Source organism: Pelmatolapia mariae, linkage group LG14 (genome assembly GCF_036321145.2).
Source record: "Pelmatolapia mariae isolate MD_Pm_ZW linkage group LG14, Pm_UMD_F_2, whole genome shotgun sequence".
In the NCBI taxonomy this organism is placed as follows: domain Eukaryota; kingdom Metazoa; phylum Chordata; class Actinopteri; order Cichliformes; family Cichlidae; genus Pelmatolapia; species Pelmatolapia mariae.
The window spans coordinates 21,130,759-21,147,051 of NC_086239.1; the positions used below are offsets into that span (position 1 = coordinate 21,130,759).

Consider the following 16,293-nt stretch of genomic DNA (forward strand, 5'->3'; position numbering starts at 1 on the left):
GGAAGCAGACAAAAACAACAAGCACGCATGCTACAAACTTTACCCGAGTCATTTAGACAGCCGTTAGCACATGATTCTCCTTATGGGGACCTGATATGTTTAATATGCTGCTGAGAGTATACCCCAGAAGAAGTGTATAGTATAGCTTTTTATTTTGGAAAGAGCCATTTCCCTGTAATAAACTCTCTTTTCCAAAGATGAGGGATTTCTCCATCAGATAGATTAATTTTTTTTATTACTTTGTTGTTTCAGCAACATTAAATTTAAAAACTGTACTTTTGAGTTAAAATATATATTTATAATTTTAATAAATGACAAATTCAAAAAAAGCATGAACATTTTTTTGTATCGAAAAAATATCGAACCGTGACACCAAAGTATCGAACCGAACCGAACCGTGAATTTTGTGTATCGTTGCACCCCTAATATAAATGTATATATATCACGTTAAGGCTGACAGCAATAGGTCATTTTTCCCCAGAAACATTAGTGAAAAATTAGTGACTTTGCTGCGTCTCCCTTAAAAGCTTTTGGTCTCATCTGGAACCTGAATTTATTTCTACTTCAACGTGAATGTCTGGATCTCGGCACTCCCCACCTGACACAGCTTCACTTCACATGATATAAACCAAGGTCCAGTGTTGCTGTGGTTACTTTGAATAGCATGGGTGGAGAAGCATTGGCTGGGCTGGCAGAAAAAAAAAGAAAAAAAAAAAAGTCTTCTCGTTTCTTAAATATCCACAACAAAACTCTAGGTCTCCTCGTCCCAGAGGCAGAGCTGTTTTTGGGGAACATAGTACGTGAAATGGTATCCCTTGCTGCAGCTCTTGATGCCACACTTGTAGGTGGAGCCCTTGCCTGTTGCGTCCCGGCTGCGGCAGTACTTCAGCAGACATGGGTACCACTCCAGCCGCAGGGTGTACGTGCAGAGACATGGCTGCCACAAGTCTTTAGTAGTATGACAGGCCTGAAAGCTGGGCAGCTCTGTTGCTTGGGGCAGAACCTCAAATATGGAGCCATCTACTCCTGTAACACAAACAGATAGGGAAGCATGTGGCAGTTAAAAACAAAAGGCAAGCAGTCGTGCGTCTGCGCCGATCGCTCCCTTTTCTGATTCCGCTCAATTAAATGCGGCTGTGATCTAGAGAGCGCAAACAAAGTGGCATAAAACAGGCGAGATGCTGCAGTGAAAGGGCAGCTTTGTTATGCTAAGGAGACGCTACGATAGGTCCCTGTGCAGATAACGGCACAGAGCGCTCGGTGAACCGTGACCATCAACATTGTTTTCTTAATAACAAAGCTGTCAGCTGACAATAGTGCTGTCGTATGAATTCTCCTCAGCTCGAATAATTTGGATTTCGCTGCTATAAAGAATCTGCATCTCGCTGCAAACTGCTTTTTTGAAAACAAATGGTTAAATAATGGGCTGAACCTCTCCGATAAACAAAATTAATCTGCATGCACACACATGCCGTTTCACCCTATTTCATAGTGTGCAAGAAGGCAGTTTGGAGAGCAAAGAGTGAAAGAGGAGAGGAACCTAGATAACATGCAGTCACACAGTCTTATCATTGAAACCCCACAAGATAATACTTGAAGTCATATCACTAGAATGAAGTGGAAAGAGGTGTCTTGGAGAGAGCAGAATTAGAGAGACAATCAGGAGAGGAGAAAGAAGGGGGGGGGGGTACAAAAACACCACCAGAGTTTATGTGAGGTTCAATAATAAACAAAAATCAGATGGCCGCTGACCTTTTTCCAGCCAGTATTTCACATCTGCCTCACTGGTGTAGATGGCCTCACGAGCCTCGCTACACATGTTGTGGATGTGGGCGCTGAGGTGCCAGGCCCGACTTAGATTGACCGCTGCGCTCATAGTCAGCTGCTCCAGGCCTCTCCGCTCCTCTGCCAAGCGAATGGCCTGGGGATTTTTCTGGGAAAGACGTAATATCCTCAGATTCTCCACAGTATATAATCAGCTGAAAAATCTCCATAGCACAATCTCCACCGTGTCGTACCTGCCTGAGACGGGCCATGGACTCGCTGGGGATGATCTCATTGCGGTTGAGGCGGGACACGAAGCACAGGGCTTGGTACTGGTTCTGCCCTCGTTCCAGCTCGCCCAGGATCAGCGCTCGGAATATTTTCACATCCTGAAAAAGCCAAAGGGATGAGAAATGAAAAGGCTGAACAGATGACTCCCGGAAAGTATCGGGAGTAGTACACGAGGCAAGGTTATGATAAGTTGTTGCTTATATGAGGAGAATCATCCAAATTAGAACAGATATTGTTTCCATTGTGGTACTTAAAGCGGTTCAAAGATGTCCAAACAGCTGTCTACTCAAAGAAACAAAGGGTTTATATTCACCCATAAAGGCTCACATGACAGCTTGTTGATACTTTTTATTGTCTGCAGACCTGTGCAATGAGGCTCCAATAATACTGTGGTATTCTGCTGTGTCAAATTAAACCTTTCCAGCCTGTTTCTTGTCAGACCTACTTAAATTTCTCACATGCCAGAAATGTCAGACTCATTTTAGCATGCTGTTTAAAGTAGAACTGTACTAGTAGCAAAATGGCAATTCTCTCTGTCACACACACACACACACAAATAATAACAAAGACGTGCTGCTGTTGGCAAATGCACGAGCGATCTGGCACCAAACCAAAAGGCCATAAAGAGTTTGGTGAAGGGCAAGGCAAAGCATGATGGGAAGCTTCGACAGTGTGGAGAGCAGAGCAGTAGACCTGTCCTCCTATTCATTAGAACCCCACTCCAAACCCCCTCCTCCTTGGCTTCAGCTCCAACACAGACACACACAGTCCTAAATACCCCTCCTCCGCTTTTCACACACCAGTCTGAAGCCAACAGGCAGCTGAGGAGTAACAGTTTGAAGGCTTTCACTCCCTGAGCAGGAGGAACTCTGGAATAGATAAACAGCCCCGAGATAACCCCACTGAGTTCTTCTTAAGCTCTTCCACTTCCTGTATGGAGAAGAGTACACCCTGGCAAGAAGGCAATGCATTCTGCCTCACAAGTGTTTACGCTCTGCAGTCCTTTACAGACTGCTTGGATCTTCACTCCAACAGCCACTTTTGTCTGTGAAAAGAGACACTGGCAAGGGTACAATAGCAGCACGGGTATTACACAAGGCAATCCTGTTTGACCCCTGGAAAGGAAATTACTAAGCAAATATTGATTATATAGCTTTATGAGCTGTTCACATGGTACTCAGAGGAACACAGAAATGAGCCAGTGGAAATTATATGCCTTAGCTTTTTCCTGCAGACACAAAACAATAAGATAATGTCAAAGAGCGGAGGAAGAGATATATCACAGCGAAAAGAGTGAGTACAATGCCTACAGCGAGAAGGACAAGAGGGCCATTTGCCCCAGAGTGGAGGAGTAAGCAGAGGCCATGACTTCAAGACCTCCCATGCTGCAGACACATGGTGCTACGCTGGGACACCGGGTGGGGAGAAGAGAGGGAGGGAGGGACAGAACGAAGAGGAAGGTATTCGTGTCAGCCACATGGATTTGCCCCAGGGCTCTCTGGGTAATTACAGAGCAGCATGGCAGTTCCACTAGCTCTGCTTCTCTGGAAGCAACTCAACAGCAAAGCGAAGACACTGATCCCCTCCTGTTGTGTCATTATGTCTCCTGATTAATGATTGTCTAATTTCTACTCTGGGTCTAGGCCAAAAGGGCAAAGGTAGATTAACAGTGCTTACTGTGGCAACAATTTTTATTGATGCAATTTTGTATCAAAATGACATCATCTGCACACCATGGAAAGTCTTACGGGCACAGTTTGACAGTTTGAGCACTGACAGCAATCTTCTCTCGAAGAGGTTGGGAGAAAAAAAACAAAAACAAAAAAAACAAAACAAAACAAAAAAAAAAACCAACACACACAACCTCAAGACTGTTATGTACGTATAAAAATGCAACAAGCAGTCAAGTGGCATATTTAGGATAGCATTTTAGCAGTTACAGAAAGAATCTTTAAGAACAAAAAAGCTCTACCAGAGTAAAGCTAGCATGCATTTATGGGATCAAATATTTAGAAGACCACAGAAGAACTGAAGATGAAGAAGGGGGGCTGCTAATGAAAGTACCACACAAGCTATAGGGCAGTCATGGTGTTGAAAAACCACAGATTGGGAGCTGTGGCAAGTCGACAGGGTGAAATATTACAGGGGTACTAAGGGTAACATCCAGTGCCATAGTGAGACATAACAATGGGAAAGGAGTAAACAAACAATAATGATGAAATACCAAAAGGTATGTGTTTTACTGCCTAGTTTTATTGTTTTGGCTAAGTTTTTGGACTTACATTACCTAATTAGGAAGCAAACAGGGGTGGCAGCGATCAGGTTCCAGAAAATAATTTCCCCAGAATGCTAATTCTAGCTAGAATTAGCATGCAGAATGCTAATTCTAGCTAGAATTTGCAGCAATTAGCATTCTGAATTAGCATTCATGACTGCCCTAATTCTAGCTAGAATTAGCATTGGATCAGTTTTGACCTAAGACAGTCAAGCTATGCAGAGCAAATGAGAAGGTCAGGATGGCAGGAAAATCCACTTAATTAAAAAACAAACAAACAAACAAAACAAAAAAAACAAAACAAGAAACATACAACAACCCCCCCCCCCCCCCCCCCCCCAAAAAAAAACAAAAAAAACAAAACAACCCTCCTCCTGGAGATTAAATGCTTCACTTCCGAAGAGCTCCTGAAATGATTTGAAGCCATTGCAAGGACAGAGCAAAGCTGCACAACAAACATAAAGCACGCTCATGATGTATTACTGGGGTAGCACAGACTATTCTAGGATGTGGCAGCATTATGCTTCAGCTAAACTCCAAAAAACATGGCTGCACCAGATGTGAGAGCAGAGTTTGTGTGCACCGCACCCACCATTCAAACTACAGAAAATTACTCTAGTACTGGCATTTTGCCAGTAGACTACCAGGCTGGTGGTACTTAAGAGTTTACAGTAGTCTATAGATTTCCATTTATCCATGTTCCACAATTTGAGTAAAAATATAGAAATTAAAAAATAAAATAAAAAACCCTGAAGATCAGAAGTTGAATATAAAACCATACCTGCGACTATCAACCAAAGAGATACTTTCACCTGCATACCTGCTTTAGAGGAACTTTTTCATTGCACAAAGAACCGCTCCAGCTGGTCTGTGGATTCAAACCGGACACTTTCTTGCTATAACCTGGACGGTGCTAACCATTGCCCCTCATAAATATATATTTGTCTTAGCATTTTAGTGTTTACAGGATACAACTTGTCCGTAAGTGTATAACGGCTGGCCCTCCCTGAACCTAGTTCTACTGGAGGTTTCTTCCTGTTAAAAGAGAATTTTTCCTCCCCACTGTCGCCAAAGTGCTTGCTAATTGGGAGCCATCTGATTGTTGGGGTTTTCTGCTTTACTCTACATATTTGTAGCAACTTTACCTTACAATTTAAAGCGCCTCGAGGTGACTGTTGCTGTGATTTGCTGCTATATGAAAAACTGAACTGCATTGAATTGAACTTTTACAGGTTCTGGATGGTGATATTTCTTTTATCTTTATCTTCTGACAGGCCAAGATGTTTTGTAGTCTTCATATTCAACTGGCAGCATTGGTATATTTTGTGCGCAGTCATGTAGTGAGAGTAGTTAAAATTTAATTACGACCTTTGAATGGCAACACCAAACCAGTGCTGAGGACATGTCAGCTCAGGTCACGCTCGAGTAAAATTTCACTGACATTCTAACAGCAAACAGAGTAAAATAGTTATATCATCTTTACATTTCCATTCAGACAGAAGTCGTTGCTGCCCGCCAGAAAAAACCACCACCGTTTGGGATGTGTGCAGACACACTCCAAAGCGTGATAAAGAAAACACAGCAAAGGAGTGAAACGTGAAGTGATTAAAGGAAGGTTTACACCTGTTGTTATGATGACAGGCAATATCACTAGGAGAGAATGCGCACTCGTCTGACTGATCAAACAACAGTTATCTCTTTTTACAATCTCCCAAGTGGGAAGGTGTTTTTAAAGTTGCCGAATTATGCAAACAGAGGACTGACAGAAGATCAGACAAATATGAGCGCTTCTGTGGTCACAGTATGGGGTAATCCTTTCCTGTTGTAACAAAACCTGCTTCATTCGTGTGATGGATTATACAAAAAGATTTAGTCAGTTCCTGATAAAATACACCACACTGCCAAAACGTAGACAAAATAATTGCCTGGGACGCATATGGCAAGAAAAACAGTAATGCTGGAATCGGGTAGACTTGCTAGAGCTTGAAAAAGCACCCCTTAATTTCAAAATACTCCCTAAAGAGGAGGTGCCCACATTTGGAAAATGAGTCACCCCCCTTAAAGAGTGTTTACACCTACAAAAAAAAAAAAAAAAAAAATTATAGTAATAATTTGCTGACCAACATTACAGAAAATAACCACCTTCGGACATTACGAATTAAAAGGGCAACCTTATTCCCATCTTTAAAAAGACTGGCAATACCATAATCAAAGGGCAGCGTATCCTTGAGTTTTTTTACTCTAGCAGAGCAGCGTAAATGTCAGGGTGTCTATAAATAATCCACACAAGTGCAAATTTCTTAACTTGCTCGCTTACACACAGGACTTAGTCCATTTGCAGACAAACTACCACTGGCCAACAGCCAAACAAGTCTGTATTCATGCAACATGACTGGTGGGTCAAACGAAGACCTGTTAATCAGGAGAGAGGGTGGGGGCTCGTTTCATTGGTGGTTACCTTTGGTGGGTCAGATTATTTAAGAGGTGCACAAAAGCCCATTCAGACACTCAAAGGGTGCCATTTACAGTGAACATTCTCAGACACTGTAACCCAGCAAGACAAACTCCGTCTCCTTGCAGAGTATATACCTGGTTTACAGGCTGTTAAAATAGGAGCCCAGCAATGAAAAGCAGTCCAAACGCTCATGGGAACGTTGCACCTGCACTTGCAAGAGATATATGCATCTCAGTTTGAGTGCCATTCTGGCTGAACCGATTCACACTTGATGCAAGGATGGATATTCACGCACAAGTGCACCCACACACACACACACAAACAGTACAGCAGTATGTGTTCCCTGTGCAGGGGGTTCTTCCTGTTTTCAAATCCCCCCTAAGACCCTGTCTGTTGATAAGGCTGATGGCTGGCTGTGGAGGACTGCTGGTAAGCCACGCTCTGATGAGTCATTTGGGATCAGTGTGGGTCTGTGTGGATATTTGCCTGACATAGGACCAAAAAGTTTATGTAATACTTAAAAAAAAATGAACAAATAAGATTAAAGTCAAGCTTGTATACTAACAAAAGTAAAAAAGGGCAATGTAATCTTTACATAAAATTCAGCACCGTGCAGCCTTCCAGTTTATTCGCTTGTCTCGAGTGATGAAACCTTGTGTTTACTTTTAAGATCCCGAACCTACGTAAATGGCTCCGACTGCCTTTTGAAAACAGATATGGATTTAACATGTTTGGTGACGGGACAGGGTATTTGCTTTAGTGTGTGAGGGAAGCCATTCAAAGAAGCAAAAAAAAAAAAAAAAGCACAGGTTTTTGGCAGGGATTAAAGATCATTTTGGGAGACGGAGGGAGAGACGCACACAGACAAAAGGAACGGGAGAAAAGCCACTGAGCTAAGACATGCTTTGAGCTGAAGTTAATTACAGACGCCCCAAAGGCAGGAATGTGGAGCCACATTTAGGTCTGGTCACACCTGGCTGTCCAAAGAGCTAACCAATTAGTAAACACTGGCAATGAATGGACAATCAAAACACTGGAAGCCATGAAAAAAAAGGTTTTCCTGTTGGCTATTCTCCTGATAACAATGCAAAAGGAGCTTACCTTTCCCAATGCATGAGGGGTTAATGTTTAGGTGTTACACATGAGTTCAAAAATACAACCGGAATTTTTTTTTTAAAAGACTAACTCTGCACAGCCCACAACATCATTTTATTCATTCATGCAGAATCTGGATACAATTAAATAGACACACAAACTGTTTATGGGGGACTCTGCATTCAGGAAATGAGAAGGAGGCAAACAGTGAGTGCTAACAGGGAAGGAAATGAGGCAGATAGATAAGGCATAAACAATAGAGATGGCCACAGTCCCATTCAGCCTCCAACTGTTGTTGCACATCTTTCATATCCGGTTTCAGGAACCACAAAAATAATGGTATTATTCAAACTATACAGATTCATAATAGGTTTTATGTAACAACATATCCTTTATGAGCCTTTTTCATAAAAACAAAAAAAAAAACGTGACACGACATCAGATTGTTGACAAGGAAAAGGTTGATGTAATGCCTTCCCAGGTGTGGACCCCTATGACTTAAGGCTGCCTGAACTGCCACTGACCTAAAAAAAATAAAATAAATTAGTCCAAAGCTTGCGAAGCAGCGCTACACAAACGGACACAGCCATGAATTTGACAAAAAGAATATTTCAGGAGACAGAAAGACCTGGCACGCTTCAATTCTTTGTCAGTGTCATTGCCAGTCTTCTTCATCTTAAACCATCTGTAGTTAGACAAAAATTACAACTATGTACGCTGCAAGCCACAACTGCCATTTTCATGTCCGTCAAAGGCTGCTACCACAGCACTGTGCGGTCCCTGTCCTGATCAGTGAGAAATTTTTTTTAAAAAGCTAGATGATAGTCATCTCTCTGCTGGTCTCTTTCCCTGGAAGCATGTCAGAGACTGTGAAAATGGGAAGCTCTTTATCAGCAGTATTAAATGTGAACATCTGGCCTTCTGGCGAGAGGAGGAGGGGATAAAGGATAAAGACACCAACAGGCGCAAAGGGGCCACCAGAGGCCAAAGGGGGATCATGAGGAGACTCGAATGGCAACAACAAGACCACAGAAGAAGCTTGTTTTGGTGTTTTGTTTTTGATTTTTAGGATTTTGAGCCAGCAGGGAAAATTATGGCCATGGGTTAAAAAAAAAAAAAAAGTTCATTTTTAAATACTTCAAAGTTAGCTGAACTCTTCCTCCAGCACAGAGTAACCTTACAAGATCTTAATGTATTAAAATCAAAAGTAAGCGTTCAAGAATGCCACCTCAGAGATTTAAGACAAGAAAGCAGAACTAGGCAGTAACTTCTCTGAACTGAGTCATTTTCCCACGCAAAAAACATACAAAAGGAAAGCAGAGTAGGAGGCGAGGTCTTCAAAGTTCATCCTTTGAGTAAACAATTTGCCACATGGATTTCTGTGACTCACAGTTTGCTCACAGTCACCGTTTGCAATAGGAGTGTGAAAACCTGTGTGCCTTATAACGTACTGAACGTACCTGAAGCAACAACAACAACACTTCCTGGAACAGGTGACACTCACCCATAAAAAGGACTTTACAAGTTTGTACAAGTGACAAAGAGGGATGGTGTTTCAAGGTTGAGTAAGAGGCAAGGTGTGGCAGCCAAAAGTATAAAAAAAAAAAAAAAAAGGTTGCTACTGTACTGTACTAATGTGAAGTACCTGTAACATGGGAAGAAAACACAACAGGCAGTTGTGACTCTTGGCAAACCTCTGCGTTTTACACTAACAAGAAAAAGAACAAAGTGGACTGTCATCAGGCCTCCCACGCAGGAAAAAAAAAGAAAAAGAGTTTGTCTGACAGATAATGCAGTTAAACAATTCTAATGGCTCATACAGCATATGAAGGCTCGAGGAGAACTCGGAATGAGCACCTGCCTAAATGGGTCACACTCTGCAACCCAATGGGAGGGCACACAGAAAAGCTAACCAACCTAACTCCCCGCCCTCAACTTTCCTTCTGTGTTTGACACAGCACATGAGGGTGTGTGGAAAAAAAAATCTCCAATCCATTCTTACAGCAAGCTTATTTCTGGGCGTGTGCATAAAGCCTCTGTGCTTTGAAGACCATCACAATGAGCTGAGCTGAGCTGAGCTGACGGTAACGCAGGCCTCCGCAGTGAAAGCTGATCCAGTTTGCAAGGTTCAGGGGAAAAAAAAGAAAACGGACACTGACGTGCTCATCAGTGCCATCATTCACAAGATCCTGACCCAGTTAACGGGATGGTGTAAGGTGCAGATGATCATCCCCATCAAAAAACTCTGAACCTCAAATATAGTTGGTGATTTTTTTTTAAGTTTTGGATCAGCAGTTTCTTTGTTCTCCCACACCCCTATTTTCAAAATTGTTCCAATAACTGAGGTTTTGGTGAGAACAGCATACTCCTAAAGCTTTGTCACCCAAAGTAGTAAAAACGCTAGCGTGAGTGGAAGCCTTTCAAATTTCCTTCTAATTGATGGTATCAGCTGTTTATTCCTACTATCTCAAACTATGCAGTTCTAGTTTTAAAGTGCAGAAAGAAAAAAAAGATCCTCTGAGCTTTAACGACCATATTAGGTGGCTAAAGGGGTGACAGCCAGGAGATTGTCTGCATTTTGTTTCAGATGCTTTTAAATCACTTTTGACTTTTCTTGCTGGTTGGGATTAGGCATTAAAAAAAACAAACCCATAGTTAAGAGAACAAGAGGGATTGCGGTTGGGTTGAAACATGCCACCCGACATAGTTAACATTGCACTTAAAGGGCAAAGGAATCCTTTACAAGCATTCACATGCAGTCACTTAAGAGTGACAAACTTGCTACATTATTTAAAGCACACCTTAGATGTATCAAAGGACACCTAGTTATTTGACATCATGGGAATGACAGCAATGCACTTGCTACTGGTCGCCTAACATTAAATTGTAACTGCACTGTGCCCCACGGTGTACTTCCAATGCGAGTCCTAAGCCCTGATAAGCGTGGAGGTTTGCATCAAGAAGGAATCGAATCAAACATCTAGGAATAAAAGAAGACCCAAAAAGTCTATAAATCGAAATAGGCCCCGAAATGTAAAACCCTGAAATCGTATCCAGATAATAAAAAAGCTTTACAGTTGCAGGGCAAGGTGCCTGTAACTATAGATGTACGATGATGTGCCCCAGTGTATCCCAGACAAACAGTTTCATCCAAGACACCCGTGAAGTCATTCACATTCCTGCACTGATGGACAGAAAAGACAAGACACACAAAACACCAAATCTGGAAAGACCCAAAACAAGCCCTGAAAGATGAGGGTCATTTCCCTCGCATTGACCTTAAGACAACGGTTTATGTTAAGCTCAGGGTACTAGCCTGTGTTGAACCATAAATTGCAGAATTTAATGGGGGGAAAGGGGGGGGGGATACCAAATTGGCAGCTACCTTCTCTATTCAGAGCGACATCTGTGCTGAGATTTGTCTCACAGTGGGAAAAAAGAAAAAAAAATCTGCACATCGACGTGAAACATTTCATCAGGATATTTCTGAGCTGCAGACAGATTGCTGCAATTTTACATAATTTAGAGTCGATTCAGCTGTAAATACTTCATGGAGACTCCAGACGGGAATGAAAAGCTCCTTTACTGCACGCTGAAAAAAAGAGTGTAACCTTCAAATGCAATTACAGAGTAAGTGGCAGATAATCAACTCCATCCAACCCCATAACGCCTGTGCTTCATAAAAAAAAAAAAGTGAACCGCACTATCATAAATCTGTTGCTTTGAAGTGAACAGACAGCGGTATCCACATGTTAAGATTCAGTCAACATGACACAGAGGTGTCATGAGCAAGCTAAAACCACCTTTTCATCTTTTCCATATGCCTACAGACCATCAGAGAACCTTCCTGAAATCGCTGCACGGCTCATACACTGTGATTCATTGCTTGGATAAGGTTGACTAAACTTCCCTCTCACATTCAGCAGACCACTTCACCAGTGTCTAATGGCTATAACATGTACCATCACATTTTGCCACGTATTCACAAAGCAGCAAATAGTAAGGAGGCTGCTGTCCCGTGACTACATTTCAGTTCTTTTTTTAAATCTCAGTGAACGAGACTTGCTCTTCCAAATGTGACATTATCTATCGAGCCATCCATATTTTTTGTGTCTCATCATTAGAACTCAGTGTTTAACATCCCTCTTAAAACACTCCGCTTCCCACAGGCGCTCGTCTGAACTATATATTCATGGCAGCTGGAAGTGACAGCTCATCCAACTTTCCATAAATCTTGGGAGATACTGCACAAGACTTGAATGAAAACCACATGCAGAAGAAACAAGGCGGGGGAAGGAGACGGGGGGGTGAGACAGAAAGAGGGGAGAGGTAGGGGGGAGCAGCGAGAGGCTGACCTACAACTGTACAGATAAATCAGGCAGCGGAAAAGTAAAGCGATCTAAGAGGTTCAAATAAACCAAACCATATGTGCAGATGTGATGTGCGCCCGCGTGTGTGCATGCTTGACGGGATACAGCAACCCTGCACGGTCAGGAAAAGGGCTCCCTGCTCTCAGATCACTGTACGTCTCTTTCTGTGGGTGTCACCAGCGATTGGGGGGTGACGGCCTCTTCTCTTTCAACTCTAAATTAGCTGTTTTGGTTAGTGAACCAGACGTGCAGATCAAAAAGGTCAGACATGCCCACTTAATCCTGGTAAATCTCCCCCTTCACATCTCGCCAGCCTGTCAGCTTCTGTGTGACAGCAACCATCACAGACACATGCCTTTGCTCTGTGCAGCCCCCCACCACACACGCCCCTCTTATGCAAAGCAGTTGTTTTTTATTTTGCAAGACTGACAATTTCACGAGTCTCCGGATAGCCATTGTCAAAAGCAAAACAGTGTCATCTTTCCAAAATGTTACAACTGGTTGGCGTTGGACACTCGAGCTATTTGTCTACATTTTAGAAGAATGCTAAATATGGCCACTTATGATCAGCTCTGAACGGGACCCTTGAGCTGCAGGGGTTTCGAAGGCCATTAGGGTCTTGGGGGCGTCACATCTAAGGAGCAGCAGCTGTCTTGACCTCGGTAAAACTCAGCTGTGATGGAAAGGGATGAATGAAACTTTATACTTCAGCTTAAATGTGGGCTACAGTAACTGCTCAGATTTTTCCCCCTTTTTAAAAAAAAAAAAAAATAGGCTTTAGGTGTGATTTTGTTTAAGATTCAGATCTGTGACCCTGAATTAAAATTTAACAATGTAGCTTGAACCAAGAAGCCATTGTTGCGGATTTCAACACCTAAGGGATGCACAGATTTGGGGCTAATTGGGGGTTCTGATTATGTGAACGGTGCAGATCCTTGATCAGATTTTTGGGGGGTTGTAGGGGTGGATGGGTGTATTACCAAAGTAAGGGGGTGGAGGGGCACAGCAGTAGTGCCTTTTAGTTAGATTTGGACTGACTTTAAGGATTAGAGACAAGACACAATTTCTTATTTTTAAGTGGGGACTTCCTATAGTGACTTCCAGGATCACCGAGGGGGTGTTACGAGTCTGCAGGTATAAATTGGGAAGCATGAACTTAAGTTCTTTGTTAATTAGTTCTGATTCTGGAGGGGGAAATTGCAGCTATTCAATAACCTAAAATTCAAAATGAGCCAGGGGGAAGTATCCGCCTCATGTTCAGCGGTAAGCAGGACAACCTCTTACCCGTTTGAAGTCCACCACAAAAGTGATGAGCGTCCCATCTCCCTGCTTGAACTCGAGTGATATCGAGTCTTTCTCGCTGTCCGCCTCCAAAACCTCCTCGGTCACCAGTCCGTCAGAGAGCCGGACTCGGACCCGCAGCTCTGCAGCGAGTCCCACAGCCACGAGCAGCACAAGGGCGCAGAAACGAGTCAGTATCCGACCTGGAGCCGCGGAGATGCAACTCGCAAACATCCCCGAAGACGCAAAACCGTACCCGAGAGAGCAAAAAATCGAGGCGAAATCCAGAGATCTCCGCTCATATCCCAGCTGTGTTCTTCTCTTGTGCCGTGTTGTCTCGTCAAGTCTTTTCCTTCATGATCAAAGTTTGGTGGGTCACTCTTTCATGCGGTCCCCCCGCCGTGCGTCAGTACTTTCCACAATTACGGGCGCATTCATAAGAAACAGGCGACAAACATACGTCCTCACTGCAATCTCTCCCTTTCACTTCTGGGACCAGTTCCCTTCCATTGAAAGTGTGTCGCTCCGGTGTTGTTGATAAGATCATGCGCACTTCAGCTCCCTCCCGCACCACAGTCAAGAGTCCGATGATTGCACGCTGCTTCTCACTCTGCTTTGTGTTGATGTTCACGTCTTCTCTCTCTCTCTCTCTCTCTCTCTCTTTTCTTACCTACTTCTGACTCTCACTCAGTCCCGTCACTTCCTATCCGTCGGTATCCCGCTGCTCGCCTGGCCTCTAAACTTTCTGCGGCGTGTGAGTGAAAGAGCGCACTGATGGTAGTAAACTCTTAAAGCCATACCACCCTCAGAAAAGTCTGCCCATCCCCCTAAAGGCCTCATGTGATCCTCCTGCACTCCACAGCAAATGGGCTAATAATACCCCCCCCCCTCCTCCACCCCAGCAATTATAAAAAAAAAAAGGTGTTTGTAGGGGGATTTGTAAACCACAGCTCCGTGCGTGTTGCTCACGGCATGTAGGGATGAATAAAATGCATGAGCAAACTATACCGTGCAGCTGGCAGTGATCGTAAAGCAAACAATAACCAGGCAGGTAAAATGTTGGAGTCATAGAAGATATTATCTTACGGTAAGTTTAAAAGCCCTGTGATGTGAGTAAATAGGATGCGCGCTGTGCTATCTTATGGAGGTAATATTGGATTAAATGCGCCAAAACAGGGATATCAAACATAAGGCCAGGGGGCCAAAATCGGTCAGCCAAAGATTTCAAACTGGTCCACTGAGCAGCTTGGGAGACTGTGAGGGAGCATGTAAATTTTTGGTTTTAAACTGTATTTTCACAAGTTTTTGCAGCCTCTCCTACTGATAAAGACTTCACCTTAATGGCCTCTCCATGGCCATTCATACAGCACCAAAGTAAAAAAGCGGTAGTTTGTGTTTTTTCCTTCACAACGCTTTTTTAATCTTCTACAGAAATTTGATTTTTACAGTCGGTTCACGTTTAAAAAAAAATCAATCAGTCAATAAAGGAAATAAGGGACATATTCTGTCAGCTGACAGAAATGTTTTCGTTTTACACTCACTGGACCTTGTGCACAATCTGAACTTTTTCTGTCATTTTACACATTTATTTCTTACAATTTATGGCCAAAGAGTCACTCTGACAGACTTCTTTAATTTACTACAGCAGTGTTTCATTATGATGTAGAAAAACTGAGACACACCGTTGAAATTACACTTCATTTTTTGTATTAAAGTATCCTGGGGAGTACATTTGTAGTTAAAGTAGTTTACAGCTAGCTCTGTGATCCATTTTTTATGTAACTTCCGTAGAATATAAATTTTAGTTCTTGCATGAATTCATCACAATACACAGGATAAGCACTATAGTTATAGTTTTTGCAGCTCACTTTCTTGTTTTTCAGTTGTTTATGCATCCGCCTAATCTCCCTGAGACCTTTGTATTTATGTATTTATGAATCCAGTGGCTCTAGCATCTAAAATAAATCTGGAGATAATCACTGCCTTTGATGACAACATATAGTTGAGTCACAGGTTTCAGTTGCAGGAAAAAAAGACAGTCACTCCTTTATTCTTATTATGTGTTTTTTCATTTTATGATGCCCTCAAGAGAAAGCTTGACAAACCCGAGGTGAGAGCTGACAAACAGATAAAAGCCGCCTATCTGAAGCAAGATCGCAGCTCCACATGAAATGGTAGATTACCACTGTATGTGTGTGTGTGTTGCAGATGGAAGTTTGACAGCCATGCAATAATTTTCATATCTCCATTGGCTGCTGCACTGCATTCCGGGTGGGCTAGGCCCCGGTTTGGTGACCCCAAACGTGGCAGCACACTAAAGCTGCTGTGACCAAGAGATGGTCGCTCCAGTGAAGAGGAAAACAAACAGAGAAGCCATTAAGCAGAGCAAACATTGTTAGGTTTGCCTGGAGAGACCAAACTGGGCCCTGGGCCCTCATAGAGTCGAGGACGGGAGGTCAGGCAAACACACCCCTTTGTGATGGAGGTTAGTTCTCAAGTATTCTCCTGCTACATCTTAGTTAGAGCGTCCAAACACATGCTAGCTTAAGCTAAGGGAAGGCAATGGGATGTAGGGATTGCCCGACTACACTGTCAGCAAACATGTAAAGCTTCCTCCACCCTTCTTACTTAATAATTAAGAGGAAAAGTAATTCTGGGGTTTTGTTTAAAAATCATGTGCTTGCACGTCATATTTGCACACACATACGCACACGCAGTTGTCCAAAGTACAATAAAGCTTTGAGGTTAAAGCTAGAGCAGAG

At 42.9% G+C, this 16,293-nt stretch overlaps 1 protein-coding gene across 1 annotated transcript; it reads right to left on the reverse strand.

Annotated features, from left to right (window-relative positions):
• Window positions 1–292: 292 nt before the first annotated feature.
• Window positions 293–14,249, reverse strand: oafa (OAF homolog a (Drosophila)). The gene is made up of 4 exons (XM_063493838.1): window positions 13,535–14,249; window positions 2,019–2,153; window positions 1,753–1,933; window positions 293–1,026 (listed from the first exon to the last, which is right to left on the reverse strand). The coding sequence occupies exons 1-4, from the start codon at window positions 13,763–13,765 to the stop codon at window positions 752–754; spliced, it is 822 nt and encodes a 273-aa protein (XP_063349908.1). The 5' UTR covers window positions 13,766–14,249; the 3' UTR covers window positions 293–751.
• Between the last annotated feature and the right edge of the window lie 2,044 nt (window positions 14,250–16,293).

What these genes read in the sequence shown, in the direction of transcription:
- oafa (XM_063493838.1), bottom strand. Translation starts at nt 13,765, where the DNA reads ATGTTTGCGAGTTGCATCTCCGCGGCTCCAGGTCGGATACTGACTCGT. An exon ending in CCATGGCCCGTCTCAGGCAG is followed by an intron (nt 1,934 to 2,018) that starts GTACGACACGGT and finishes CGTCTTTCCCAG; the next exon opens with AAAAATCCCCAGGCCATTCG. An exon ending in GAAATACTGGCTGGAAAAAG is followed by an intron (nt 1,027 to 1,752) that starts GTCAGCGGCCAT and finishes TTTGTGTTACAG; the next exon opens with GAGTAGATGGCTCCATATTT.